The sequence below is a fragment of the Podarcis pityusensis genome (assembly GCF_964106645.2).
Source record: "Podarcis pityusensis genome assembly, chromosome: 1".
NCBI classification, from domain to species: domain Eukaryota; kingdom Metazoa; phylum Chordata; class Lepidosauria; order Squamata; family Lacertidae; genus Podarcis; species Podarcis pityusensis.
Window position 1 is genome coordinate 57,715,845 of NC_138028.1, and position 14,714 is coordinate 57,730,558.

Here is a 14,714-nt window from a genome sequence, read left to right on the forward strand (position 1 = left end):
CAAGGAGCCAGATGGAGAGCGGTAGATAGCAAACAGCTAGCTCCCACATCATTCTTCCAAAAGGCAAATGTTGGTAGGGCAATGATGGTAAGCCTCTGGGAAGTACCAAATGTTGATGCAGGTATTGCTACACTTATGGTGCCTTAGAAGCCATAATTGGGCATTTTATTTGTTTTCAGTGTTCTTTAAAAAAAAAAGTGTTTATTGAACACATATTTACAATAAAGGCAAGCCCTGATAAATGGTTGCTGCCTGTATTAAACAACCCAGCATATCAGAGTCTTATATTACACAAACAGAATTTGCTATGGAAATATTATAAAAAGATACATTTAGCCTTTAGTAATAGACCATGTGTAATATCCATGACGTAGGCTGGAAATTCAATTACTTTTCATGCCTCAGGCTTTAAATTATTAGCTTTTCATAATTTGCTGGAAAACCAAGCAGTCTATTCTGTTAAGCTTATTTTGAAAGCTTAAAGGTAAAGCATAAACACAATTAAGTACTTGTTAAGTTGTGGGTTGACATAGCAGACGACACAGCGATTTCTCCAAAGCAGCTCTTTATTTTGTAAGCTGGAACTGAACTGAACAGCAAACAGCTCAGCCAGCCGCTTTTATAGGCAGCCGGCTGTCAACATTGTAGCAACAACAACAACCCAGGGTTTCCCGCCTAAAATAACTGACGTGGACCTGAGTGAAAACTATCTACAGTATCCCCCTGCTGGCCCAGGGTGAGAACTTCAGTACATAACAGTACTTAATTACTATGCGCTTCAAAATCTGGTGACATTCAAGTTTGGAGGTGCAGCAGGATGTTACTTATTCAACTATTTCTGCCTCAACATTAATTTAATAATAAGAACTCTTTGAAATGGTTTTCCTTTTTTCACATTCCTATTGGTTCTATTGCTTTTTTAACATCTAGATTCTTATTACATGCAAACCTAACCTCTCCTAATAATTCCTATTATAAAATGATTGCGTTTAATGCTGGAAGTAATTTTCCCTGTAGTGTAAGAAAGCATATTACATCATATGTCTGTCAAATTAACCTATAAGCACATTCACTAAACGACAAAAAAAGTAAAAAGCCAAGTGTACTTTTCCTTGTTCTAGTCTTGATTTTTTTCCCCTTTTGTAATTAGAAACCAGATAACGTGACCACAGGAGCTGGTATCCCAGTGGCAGACAGTTTAAATCTCTTGACCGTGGGTCCACGAGGCCCTCTTTTGGTTCAGGATGTGGTTTTCACAGATATGGTGGCAAACTTTGACCGAGAGAGGATTCCAGACAGAGTTGTACATGCCAAAGGAGCAGGTTAGTGTTAGAAGTTGCTTGTTGTTTTATAAAATGAAAAGATGGAGAATTAAATATTATGAACTGGTTTTGTGTACAGAGGGAACAAGAAAGCAAAGAAGTTCCCAGAATGTGTTTCACTCAGTTTTGTAGTTCTGGACTTACGTTGTTATACCAAGAACGTGACTCCTGCCGTGGGCCTCAGACAAGCTCTGCCCAATTCTCAGCCAAATAATGGCCCAGCACCCAGCAGAGTAGCAAAAGCAGGAGTAGTGAAACAACCGTATTCTCCCATCTCTCTTTGGTGTACCAGCACACTGCATGTTCACCTTTAAACTATAGTTAAGCTGAACTATGATTTAAAGTGGTGAGCAAACCAAGGCATTGTGTGAGAGAGTGAAAAAGAAGAGTTGCTTCTGCAAGCATCTATACATAAAGTGTCCTTTTCCTTCATCTGAGGGAGAAAATAGGCCAAAACATTAGCAACGATACACCCAAGAAAAGCAGAGATCTTCCCCAACTGTCTTGGTCTGTGCATCAATGCTTGGCAACTGATAGTTGTTCGAACTTTGCCTGCATTCTGATTGATCTCTACAGTTATCTCCTGAATAGTTTCCCCTTATTAAAAATTAGTTCTCTGTTAATTATGAATCCAACAAAATTTTGGCCAGTTGTTGTACTTTGTCCTTTATTTGCAGCCTGGAATCAGATAATTTTACTGAAGTACATGGTGTTTAGACTGCTTGTTTTTGCTTATCTTCAGTTTTTAATAAAAAGCAACCATTTTAAACATTTTAGGAGCTTTTGGCTATTTTGAAGTGACTCATGACATCACCATGTATTGCAAAGCAAAGGTATTTGAGCATATTGGCAAAAGAACTCCAATCGCTATGCGATTCTCTACTGTTGGTAAGTCTTTAAAAAACACCTCTTTGTATGTCCATTTTATTTGTGTCATGTGTACACATGCATTCATTAAATGGGTACTTAGAGGAGCTAATTTTGTTAGACTTTCTTCATGCATTATTTAGGAGCTATTGGCTATTTTATAGTGACTCATTGCCAGCTCTCAGCAAACCAAACTAGGAAATGATTGTGCAATGAACTCTTCCCATTCCGTTCTTCTTAAAAACTATAAATGGCAACATATAGGTGCAATCATCAGCATAATCCTTTGAATTGGTGCTTTATGAATGAATGAATGAATGAATGAATGAAACTTTATTTGTGTCACCATTGGCCATAGCAACACAAGAACATTGCAATATACACAGAACCAAAAAAAAGTTGATTATATAAAACACAGTTTAGGGTTCTGAGTCAGCGGTCAAATAGTGGACCTTATTCTGATTGCCCCAGCTAAAAACCTTGCAACCTTTGTTGTCATCTGCTCCTCTTGATTTGCTGCCAGGATCAAGATCATGCCTGGTGCTTTATAACATTCATTAGGTGAAGGCTAGGAGGGCAGTTTACACATGTGATGGCCCTGGTATGTGAAGTTCATGCTTTTCATAGCTGCGTTCTCGAAGCAGCTATGTGAGCCCTTTGCATGACTGGCTTTGAACTTAAATGTTTCGTACTAAATTCCCAGTATTAGAATGGATGCCAGTCTCCAGGGTTGAAGGAAAACTGTGTGCAGTTCTCAGTGTGTTCACATTTATAAACCTTCCTTTTCTAGCTGGAGAATCAGGGTCAGCCGATACAGTCCGTGACCCTCGAGGCTTTGCAATGAAATTCTATACAGAAGATGGTAACTGGGACCTTGTGGGGAACAACACCCCCATCTTCTTTGTCAGAGATGCAATGCTGGTAGGTCAACTCATGACATGTTTATTTGGGCACCCAAAATAAGTTAATGGGTGGTGAACAAAATACAGTACCTGAATCTGTTTCTTCTGTGGGGCTTATTTTTAAAAATCAAATTACTGTTCCTATGCCCAGAGGAATCATCTGCTAACATAAAGTACCTTTCTGTTAGCTTCTGAATGGTCATAATTATTGTTTTTGTCCAGATGTGTATTCTGTGTAATTTGAGCATTGAGGTTGCCTTTCAGTGTTTCATTTCAGTTCAGATTTTTTAATTAAGGTGAGCATATTCAAGTGATGCTCTGAAAAATGAGCTGCTTGCTCAAATGTTTGCAAGCAATATGGATTGCAATATGAATTGCCTGAGAGGGATCGTTGAATCAGCCAGGCTGCCCTGGAGAGCAAGTTCCAAAGAACATCTAAAAAATGAGAAACCTTTATCTCTGAGCACATTCACCTTTGAAAATCATTGGGTGCTTGTGGACTGAAATGGGAGGTGTTCCCTTCTATACACTGGGTTCGGACCATTTAAATCTTTAAAGATTAACACCAGCACTTCAGATTGTGTCAAGAAAAGCAATGGAAGCCATACAGTTGTTTTAGTGCTTGTGTAATTTTCTCCTCCACTCATTTTGTTAATTAAAGTGACGGTTGCATTTTCACTAGTTGAAGTCTTCTCGTAAAATCTTCAAAGCCAGGCTGCTGGGTGTTGCAACATACATTTTGGAGCAACTGTAACCAGTATATTGACCAAACCTACCTGAGAATCCAGAAAGCATGATGGACTCAACACTGCTCCCCAAATTACAAACCTGTTCCTTCAAGAGGGGCAGGGAGGGCATAAGTTCCATTGTTCATTGATCCTCTCCCTATGAAATTCTCTGTCTTGTCAGGGCTGAGTTTCAGTTTTTTGTTTTTGTGAACAAATGCAGTTTCTCATGAGTTTTGTCAAAGTTTAACAAAATAGGAATAAGCAGGAGGATATAATATTGAAGTTTTCAGGATCTCTTGATGATTGTCCTAAACAATCACTGCTCTCTTGATTGTTTTTAAGATTTATGGTTCTATCATTGCTCAGAGTAAGTTCAGATGCATTGAACTTGCTTCACAGATAAAAGACAACTTAGAATAAGGGATGTACACAGTAATGTATTTTTCATTTGTATTTTGATTGTATTAGTTCATGTCCTTTATCCACACCCAAAAGAGAAATCCTCAAACTCATCTGAAAGATCCAAACATGGCATGGGACTTCTGGAGTCTTCGCCCTGAGTCTCTGCACCAGGTAGGGATTTACTCTTTCTATCCCGCTTTTTCTTTGCCTCGCAGACAGAGTCAACTTTGTTTCCTTAGTATATCCTGTGTGCACCTTGGGACATAATTCTCTGGCTCTCTCAGATGGATTATGTGGAAACGAGATATTGCACTATTGATGTAGGACAAAGGCTTCAGGAGTGAGGGCAGAATATTATGCTGAAAATTAATTATGGCTGGAGCATTCTTCAGTGCAGAGAAGTCCATGGTCCGCTATACAAAAGTGTACTTGGTTTTAGTTATGTGAGCTTTCATTGAAGATATCCGAGGTAGATTTGTTAGTTTCTTGGTAATGTCGCCCTCCCTGTGGAACACCTCCCTTCAGATGCCAAGGAGCTAAAGAATTACACAACTTTTAGAAAGCATCTGAAGGCAGGTATTGGGAGGCTTTTAATGTTTTAATGTTTTTATTATGTTTTTAGATATGCTGTAAGCTGCCCAGAGTGGCTGGGAAAACCCAGCCAGATGGGCGAGGTATAAATAATAAAATTATTATTACGATTTGCTGCTTTATTTTTAGGTGTCATTCCTGTTCAGTGATCGCGGCATTCCAGATGGATTTCGTCACATGCATGGCTTCGGATCTAATACTTTTAAGCTGGTAAATGCTGGAGGAAATGCCGTATACTGCAAATTTCATTTTAAGGTAATAATTTCAGTTTTCCTGTTCAGCACTTGTTAATAAACATTTCCTACTTCTAAATCAGTATTACTAGAATATTAACATATTGTTGTTTACTTTACATGGTTTTGAAAATGTAGTTTTGCATTCCTAGTCTTATAAGATTTTCATATGATGCTTCATTTTCTACATACAGACTGGTCTCCTTAATAATTTTAATATTTTTTCTTTCATTGTTACTAGTATGCAATTCTTAAGCAAAAAAAATTTTTAATGGAAATTTCTAAGTGATGTTATTTTGATTTTTACAGACTGATCAAGGAATCAAAAACCTTACTGTTGAAGAAGCAGGAAGACTGGCCTCTGAAGATCCTGACTATGCCCTGCGTGATCTTTACAACGCTATTGCTAATGCAAACTATCCTTCATGGAGTTTCTATATCCAGGTTATGACATTTGAACAAGCTGAGGCATTTCCATTCAATCCTTTTGATGTAACTAAGGTAAGCGTAATTCCTTTATCCTGGATATAAGGAATACAAGTTCTTCATTTCTATGGAAATATTTACCTGGAAACTATCTGTAATAAATTGTATTCTTGCATTTTATAGGTTTGGCCTCACAAAGAGTATCCTCTTATCCCGGTGGGGAAGGTCGTCTTAAACAGAAACCCTGTCAATTATTTTGCTGAGGTGGAACAAATTGCCTTTGCTCCAAGCAACATGCCTCCAGGAATTGAACCTAGCCCCGATAAAATGTTACAGGTAAGGAGTATAGTATTTTTATATTTATTTCATAGTCAAAAGCCTTACTGAAATCAATATGCATTATGTCCACAGCACACCCTGATCCACCAAGCCTGTAACTCTATCAACAAAAGAAATCAGATTTGTCTAATATGACTTGTTTTCAGGAAAACTGTGCTGGGTCTTAGTAATCACAGCATCCTTTTTAAAGTGCTCATAGACCAACTATTTACCGTATTTTTTGCTCCATAACATTCACTTTTTTCCTCCTAGAAAGTAAGGGGAAATGTCTGTGCGTGTTATGGAGCGAATGCCTACGGATGGCGGGGGGATCTGCTGCAGGCGTGAGCAGAGGATCCATGGTTCCCCTTCCTTCCCTCCTCCGTGGCTCGCTTGCTTTGAAACAGCAAAGCGGGAGAAGAGCCGCTGAGTGGGGAGAAGAGAGGGACAGAGAGCCTGGTTACAAAGCATGGATTCACATGGATCCTCAGGATTTTTGCACTGGGTCACCCCAAATTCACCGTCAGATCACATGTCTGTGGCCACAGCATGAACCACAAAAATCATACATCCACTGTTTCATTTAGAATATTTTTTTTGTTTGTTTTCCTCCTCTAAAAACTATATGCGTGTTATGGTCGGGTGCGTGTTATAGAGTGAAAAATACGGTAATTATCTGTTCTAGAACCTTTCCTGGTATCGAAGTCAAGCTGACTAATCAGTAGTTACCTGGGTCTTCTCCCCCCCCCCCTTTTGAAGCTAGATACTACTTTTGCCCACCTCCAGTCTGCAGAGACCTCCCCTGTTCTCCAAGAATTCTCAAAGATTATAGGCAGAGACTCTGAGATTACATTCTCAAGCTCCTTTAGTACCCTAGGGTGCAGCTCATCAGGCCCTGAAGATTTCAATTCATTTAAAGTAGCTAGGTGTTTCCTAACTACCTCTTTTCCTCTCTTGGGCTGCAGCTCCCTCCTTACATCATTTATTCTGTTATTACAAGGTTGGGCATTGGACAGAGGCAAAGTAGGTGTTGAATAGTTCTGCCTTCTGTCTGTCACCCAATAACATTGCTTTGTCTTCTCCACAAAGCTCATTATGAGCTTTAGCAGCCATCCTGACCTTCATCCTTGTTGGCTACTCGTGTATACTCCTCCTTTGTGATTTCCCCTTTCTTCCATTTCTTATACATGCCCTTAACTCCCAGCTCACCTTTAATAGGTTTCTTTAGCACCGCCTCAGTTTCCTGTGCATAAATGAAGCTATTATCCCCAGTACCAGGTGCTCCCCTGTCATCTGTAATATTGTCCCCTCCCTCCCTTCAGGATTTAGTTTAAAACTCTCCTGTTCAGGTTCGCGAAACTAAATCCCACATTTTAGAGCTGTGTGTATCACTGGTGTTTCATAACATAAATAAATATTCACAGAATATTCTAATAATCTAGTTGTAAGAGTACTGCATTACTGCAAGTAGTTTCCCCCCCCCCCCCTTCTCTAGGGTAGAATGACTATGTTACTGTACTGCCAGTTCAAACGTGTACTGCCTGGAAACATGCAAAATATACAAGATCTTATTTTTTCAAATATAAGGCAGTCCTAGAAAAAGACACATGATTCTCTTGTGGCCTCATGTGATTGTGTTGTGGGAAGTTTGCTTATTAGCAAATATACAGTAACTTCTGTAGTAAGCTGTTTTAAATCAAAATTAAATCAAAATTAAGAATGTAACTCCACAATGGCTTTCAACAGTCTTGGAGACTACAGTCGCAAAGCAGCTCATAAATTCTTTAAGAAGGTAGTCATAATCGCACCTGGGGAGAGCCGTCAGATTTATAAACTTGATAATTACCTAGTTTTCACTATGGGAAACAGAATGCTGGACTGAGACCTTTTGTCTTCTCTTGCATGTTCTTATCACCCTGGCGAGAAACAATTCCTCCTTCTATTGGCATTAGGAGCAAGGAACAGCTTAAAATGAATGGATACTGCCACCACTGAAACCATATATAACTATTATTTATTACTGTTGCTTTAACAGAATGTTTTTATTAAGAGTTTCTGTGGGGACTCGCAGCAAATAATTTGTACAGATATAAATCGCCCGAAACACTCACACATCAAACAGCACATAAGGATTTTGCATAAAAAATATAGTTGGCATGTGTTATGAAATCGGTAAAACAGAGCTCCATCCTAAGGTTCTGTCTTTTGGGTTGTATCTTCCTGAAGATTCAGCTTTATGCTGGCTGGAGAGGAAATGATCTCTTCTTGTCCACTTCCATTCCACAGCCATTCTCTCAAATGGATTGGCACTCGGGAACTAACATTTACAGCCTCTTAGAACGTAAAGTTCATCAACAAACAAGGAACTTAAAGAGCTAGGAAAATTCATGACTCACTTTAAAACGTTTAGGGAAACCTCACTGCTCTTAATGACTTCAGACCTTACAGAATGGAGACGAATGCTATCATCCAGACTGAGGTTCTGAGCTTAAGGTAAAGGGACCCCTGACCATTAGGTCTAGTTGTGGCCGACTCCGGGGTTGCAGCGCTCATCTCGCTTTATTGGCCGAGGGAGCCGGCGTGCAGCTTCCGGGTCATGTGGCCAGCATGACTAAGCCGCTTCTGGTGAACCAGAGCAGCGCACGGAAACGCCATTTACCTTCCCGCCGGAGTGGTACCTATTTATCTACTTGCACTTTGACGTGCTTTCGAACTACTAGGTTGGCAGAAGCAGGGACCGAGCAACGGGAGCTCACCCCATCGCAGGGATTCGAACTGCGACCTTCTGATTGGCAAGTCCTAGGCTCTGTGGTTTAACTCACAGCGCCACCCGCGTCCCTCGAGGTTCTGAGCTAGTTGTCCATAAAAGTGACAGCTCTCTGCCTCACCTCTCCTACTGGGTATGCGCAGCTTTGTCTGAGTGATGTACATCAGTGGGTTATACATGCACAGCAGGAGGAATGGAGCATCCTAGTCTCAGCCCCCACCCAAAGAAGAGGACCTTGAACCTTTTCTCTTTGATGTATTCTAGGGTCGTCTTTTCTCATATCCAGATACTCACAGATATCGCCTGGGACCCAACTTCCTTCAAATTCCTGTAAACTGTCCATACCGTACTCGGATTGCCAACTACCAGAGAGATGGACGTATGTGCGTTTCTGATAACCAAGGTAATTCCAAAAGGTGTCTTCTGGAAATAATCTGCAATATCATGTGCAAGGACTTTCTCTTCCTCTGCGTTTGTAACATGGTCTGAATATGTGATCTAATATTCCTTCAGGTTAGATGCTTAACTGTGAGTGAAATCCATCACAACTTCTGCTCATGTAGTAGGACTTTAATTTACTCTGTTCCTTCCTATAGCCCCCCACCCCCAAAATATGTTAAGGAGAATCCCCCAACACCTTCAGAACAGATTCGGGGGATGTGCTGCGGTCAGTAGAGCCGAGGAAGGGGAAGGCCTGTTGTGTGAACAGAAGTCTGTTAAAGTTTGTGCCCTGGCACAATGGAATACAATGGTACCTCGGGTAAAGTGCTTAATTCATTCCGGAGGTCTGTTCTTAACCTGAAACTGTTCTTAACCTGAAGCACCACTTTAGCTAATGGGGCCTCCTGCTGCTGCCGTGCCGCCAGAGCACAATTTCTGTTCTCATCCTGAAGCAAAGTTCTTAACCTGAAGCAATATTTCTGGGTTAGCAGAGTCTGTAACCTGAAGTGTATGTAACCTGAAGCGTATGTAACCCAAGGTACCACTGTATTGCCCTTTGTGGACTTTTACTTTTCTTTTGAAGCATATTTGACCTTATTTTAGCCATATGGATTCATACTTTTAAAAAATCAAAATACATTTTCATCTATAGAGAAACAAGGAACGAATGCATGAGCATACTGCAAGCAGTCGTTTTGCCTCCAAGCATTTATACCTACTGGTAGGAAAAATGTAATAAAATTATATTTAAAGTCATGCCAAGGTGATTGTACTGCTTCAAAGATCTTCTGTAAATTAAGCTTTGGTGCTCAACCAAGAGCTTATAATAGGCAGGTAGCTGATCTTTCTTGAATGTTCTACTAGATTCCATTCAGAGTATTCTGTTTATCAGTAAGGACATGCAAACAAGAGTAGTATTTAAGAAATTAAGTAACTGGGAAACAATATCCTGATCAGTTTTCACTTGGACATCAGGATCAAATAGGAATTGGAGAGTGAGTGAGTTGAGAGACTCCAGCTGACATTTTATCTAAAAAGAGCTATTGCTGTACACTGACCTTTTTTTGCAAATGTTGATAGCTAGGTATGTGGCACTCCTAAAACACGCATACAAACATATATATTTTTCTAGATGGTGCTCCAAATTATTACCCCAACAGTTATACTGGCCCTGAAGACCAGCCCAGTGTGAAGGAGAGCAACATGTTTCTTTCCGGTGATGTACAACGCTTCAATAGTGCAGATGAGGACAATGTGTCTCAAGTAAGCAGAGTCGAAATGGAAGATTACCTTATTTTGGACATGAGTTGAATATACAAGCTGAATTCATTTTAATGAAATGAATTGACTTGCTGGAGACATCTGCAAAATGCCTGCTTTGAAATGGGTTGAAGGTTTTTTGTGATATAGTTCCATATTGTAGAAACTTAGCTGTAGCTTCCCTATGCCATTACTGCATTACCCTTTTGTTACTCTATCAAGTTGTAGAGTTTCATACACACACACACACACACACACACACACACACACACAATAGATCAATGAAAGCTCTTTTCTAGGCCTGTATGCAATCCTAGACCTACTCTGGGGAGACCCACTGAAATCAATGAACATGACTAACTCAGGTTTATTCATTTCAATGGGACTGCTCTGAGCAAAACTTTACTGGATACAACTCATTGTAACCTGTGCCTAACAGCAGGCAGAAGCTCTCCAACAGAGCACTCCTAGCTACAGGAGGGTGCTGTAAGTTACCCCTATTCCAAACTCTGTCCAGGGGCCTCTGGGAGGAGCTCTGCAGGCTGAGGCCACAGGTGAGTTCCTGCCAGAGTTTTGAGAATTGGGCCCAAGGTCAAATGGCTGACCTAAGCAAGGTTTGGAATAGGTGCAAGCATGTCCTTGTCTTGTCTTGGCCCTGGAATTCCCCCTCCGTGACCAGGGCCATCTTACCCATAGGGGTGCAGGGCACCCGAGCACCGGGCTCTCAGGGGCGGCAGGCCAAGAATCCGGGGCCCAAGAGTTGAGTCCGGGGAAGAGCCCACCCGACGGTCGGAGCACCGCGGTGGGCTCTTCTGCTGCGGCAGGCTCTGCGCCACGAGTTCGGGGGCGACCAAGGCAGCGAGATGCTGAGGCGGCCGGCCAGCTTCGTCCTCCTACGCGCCTGGGACTGGGCAACCTGGGGGGGGGGTCCACCGGGTGGATCTTTGCACCCCAGCGCCACATATGCTTAAAACAGCGCTGGCTGCCACTGCCGCTTTTTGGAATTAGGCCTGTGTAAATTACTTTGGCTTAAGTTCAAGCAGCTGAGCCAAGGTGAGCATCTTATGCCAGCATATGTCGGGCTCAAACAGGATGAAAGGTTTATGCTAATATAGGCCTGACTGAGCACCAGCTTAGCCAGGAAAGCCCAAGTTCTGCCAAAAGCAAACTTTCTCATCCTGGTGGTGGCTTTGGATTGTGCTGTAAATTGAAAACCTGAGACACATCTCAGGAATAAGGCTGGTGGACATCCCTTCTGTTTCCTGTGTTGGTGGTGGAGTTTAAAGTTAGTAGTGAGAATTTCTCTTAGCTCAGTTTTTATGTTATTTTAGAAAACGTCTGAATATAATTATTCAGCACAAGATGCTCCCATAACGAGAGACAAATTTATTTTCATTTAAAGGTACGCATATTCTATACCAAAGTGCTGAATGAGGAAGAGCGCGAGAGGCTTTGTGAAAACATTGCTAGTCACCTTAAAGATGCTCAGCTTTTTATTCAGAAGAGGGCTGTAAGTGAAACTGCTACTTTTATCTGATGATATCTGAACTATCCTTCTAATGTACATCCTACAATAATTTTAGAAGATAGAGTTCTATATAAACATATTGTAAAATGCATAAAAATATAATGTAAGACAGAGAAAATGTTTAAGCTTGAAAAGTTATCCAGCTTTCTAATTACTGAAAGTGCTTTTTGAAATACTATTTAAAATAGGATAAATAATAGCAGAATAGCTAGCACAGTACTTCTAGCTATGGAAAGACAGCCTCCGTGCTTGCTTTTTCAAGTAAGACCTGGATATATTTAGGACTGTTTTGGTCCATGCTGTAGCACAGAAAGTGCATGAACAAAGCTACGAACAAAGCAAAAATTACATTTCAACTTTGGAGGGAAGATTTGTAATACTATGGTCACAGGAGGTAATTTGGAAGCTCTTTCATTCAAACCCAGTTAGTAGTTTCAAATCTCCATGTCACTAGCAGATGGCATAGTTTACATATAATTTGAGAAGGTAAATTTAAGAAATTCAAGTGTTGGTGCTGACCTTTAAAGCCCTAAATGGCCGCAGACCAGTATACCTGAAGGAGCGTCTCCACCCCCATCGTTCAGCCCAGACACTGAGGTCCAGCGCCGAGGGCTTTCTGGCGGTTCCCTCACTGCGAGAAGCAAAGTTACAGGGAACCAGGCAGAGGGCCTTCTCAGTTGTGGCGCCCACCCTGTGGAACACCCTCCCACCAGATGCCAACGAAATAAACAACGATCCAACTTTTAGAAGACATCTGAAGGCAGCCCTGTTTAGGGTTGTTTTTAACGTTTGATGCTTTATTGTGTTTTTAATATTCTGTTGGGAGCTGCCCAGAGTGGCTGGGGAAACCCAGCCAGATGGGTGGGGTATAAATAATAAATTATTATTATAACATCATAGAGGAGGCTGCTGTATCAGGCTCATGGTCCATCTAGTCCAGCATCCTGTACTCACAGTAGCCAACCTGAGCACCCCAGCAGGATAGGTGCACAACAGCACTCTGCCCACCTGCAGTTCCCAGCAAGTGGAATTCAGAGACTTACTGTCTCTGACCATGGAGGTGGAACGTGGGAAGAGAAGGGGCTTTGGATGAAATCTTAATGCAGGCTTATATTTGCTCTTCAACTTCTCTTTGCCAATCTAGGTGAAAAACTTTGCTGATGTTCATCCTGATTATGGTGCCCGCATCCAAGCCCACCTGGACAGGTACAATGCTAAAGGCAGTAAAAAGGTATGGGAGCATCTTCAGTTTACTTGGTGTTGAGTGGCTAAGGCATTAAGAAGTAACTTGCAGTAGACCAAATGTTTACACTAAGTTTCAGTGGTTTGGTTTTGGAAATGTAAAACTGCAAAAAGAACTCCACTCACACAGAATGGCTCCACTGGAGGAAGAGGTCATTTTTATTGATTCTTCCTTCCCTGTGTAGTCCCCTTAACTCCTGTTTTTTATGCGTAAATGCATGAACATAACCATGCTTAATTTGGCTGTTGTTTTTTCAAAAGCAAACATAGCAATCTTGTAATGAGAGTAATAAAAACCAAACTCTGTTTTTATCAAGTTTTAAAGTGATGTACATTTGATATGATGGTTACTTTATTATACCTCAAAATAACCAGAGGGTTTCCCCCTCTAATTAAAATGGCAGTTCTGAACTTACTAATCAAGATAGAAAATCAATATTGGGCATAGGCTGTGAGAATATTGAAGCTTTAAGGTAAAGGTAAAGGGACCCCTGACCATTAGGTCCAGTCGTGGCCGACTCTGGGGTTGCAGCGTTCATCTCACTTTATTGGCTGAGGGAGCCGGCGTACAGCTTCCGGGTCATGTGGCCAGCATGACTAAGCCACTTCTGGCGAACCAGAGCAGCGCACGGAAACGCCGTTTACCTTCCCACCAGAGCGGTACCTATTTATCTACTTGCACTGTGACATGCTTTCAAACTGCTAGGTTGGCAGGAGCAGGGACCGAGCAACAGGAGCTCACCCCATCGCGGGGATTCAAACAGCCGATCTTCTGATCGGCAAATCCTAGGCTCTGTGGTTTAACTCACAGTGCCACCCACGTCCCTTTTTGAAGCTTTAAATAAGGGGTAAATCTGGATTTGTTCTGGGAGGCATTTCCACCTGATTTAGTGTACCCTCCTTCCACTGCCCTTCCCCACAGCAACTAGACTTTGGGTTGGAGGAACTTCCTCTCTCCTCCCAAAGTGGGACTGGACAGTATTATCAGTGGGAAATGTTATACCAGAGTTGTACATGTGTATCCTGGTGGGGATGCCATGCTGTGGTATTGTTTCATATAAAAGTTATAAAGTGGTGCTATGTTTTTATGAAGTCATCAGATTCCTGTTCACCATTCAAAGCTTTCAGATACTTAGTGAGCTTTTTTTGTCTCCTCAGGGATGAGTTCAGGTTTTCCAGCTTCTTCCATGTTTGGGCAATCACCTTCCATGATGTTATGAGGAGGAAACTATTCCATTATTCTAGGTTTAATCTTTTGGATCATCATGGGAAACTGACAATAAAGTGAGCTGTGGTGAACACTGAACCATTTGATGTCAGATGAGACTTATTTCTGTATGAACCTCAGTCCAAAAACATGGCACTTTGGTGTGTGCTTTTCCAATCCTGCCGCATTCTCTCCAATACAGCAGGGAAGAAGCTGCTGGGTAGATGTGATGGCATTGTTGTGGAGCCAGCGGCAAAACAGCTTAAAGGTGTTGTCTCTGATTTTTGTCTTTACAGATAACCCGGTTTTTGGCCCACAATACACCAGTCCCCTGTTCCATCTGAATCCACAGATCAGATTTCCAAATTTGTTTCAGAGAATCGAAATTTTCTGTCTTAATATCACAAATAATTTTATAAAGAATAGACAGCATCCTCTTTGAGTTTGGGGTTGAATTGAGCACTAAGTTTTCAACCGGGG

General features: G+C 41.4%; 1 protein-coding gene across 2 annotated transcripts in view; it reads left to right on the plus strand.

The window, feature by feature from the left end:
* Positions 1-14,333, plus strand: part of LOC308464262 (catalase-like) — a 30,402-nt gene extending 16,069 nt beyond the window's left edge. For both annotated transcript variants that reach the window (XM_080983458.1, XM_080983457.1), the window contains exons 2-13: positions 1,151-1,322; positions 2,100-2,210; positions 2,980-3,110; positions 4,288-4,392; positions 4,942-5,067; positions 5,355-5,546; positions 5,655-5,807; positions 8,821-8,959; positions 10,130-10,260; positions 11,660-11,767; positions 12,930-13,016; positions 14,186-14,333. In XM_080983458.1, coding sequence (XP_080839584.1) covers positions 1,151-1,322; positions 2,100-2,210; positions 2,980-3,110; positions 4,288-4,392; positions 4,942-5,067; positions 5,355-5,546; positions 5,655-5,807; positions 8,821-8,959; positions 10,130-10,260; positions 11,660-11,767; positions 12,930-13,016; positions 14,186-14,191 — 1,461 coding nt within the window. In that variant the 3' untranslated portion in view covers positions 14,192-14,333. The remainder of the gene's footprint in view (positions 1-1,150; positions 1,323-2,099; positions 2,211-2,979; positions 3,111-4,287; positions 4,393-4,941; positions 5,068-5,354; positions 5,547-5,654; positions 5,808-8,820; positions 8,960-10,129; positions 10,261-11,659; positions 11,768-12,929; positions 13,017-14,185) is intronic.
* The last annotated feature ends 381 nt before the right edge of the window (positions 14,334-14,714 follow it).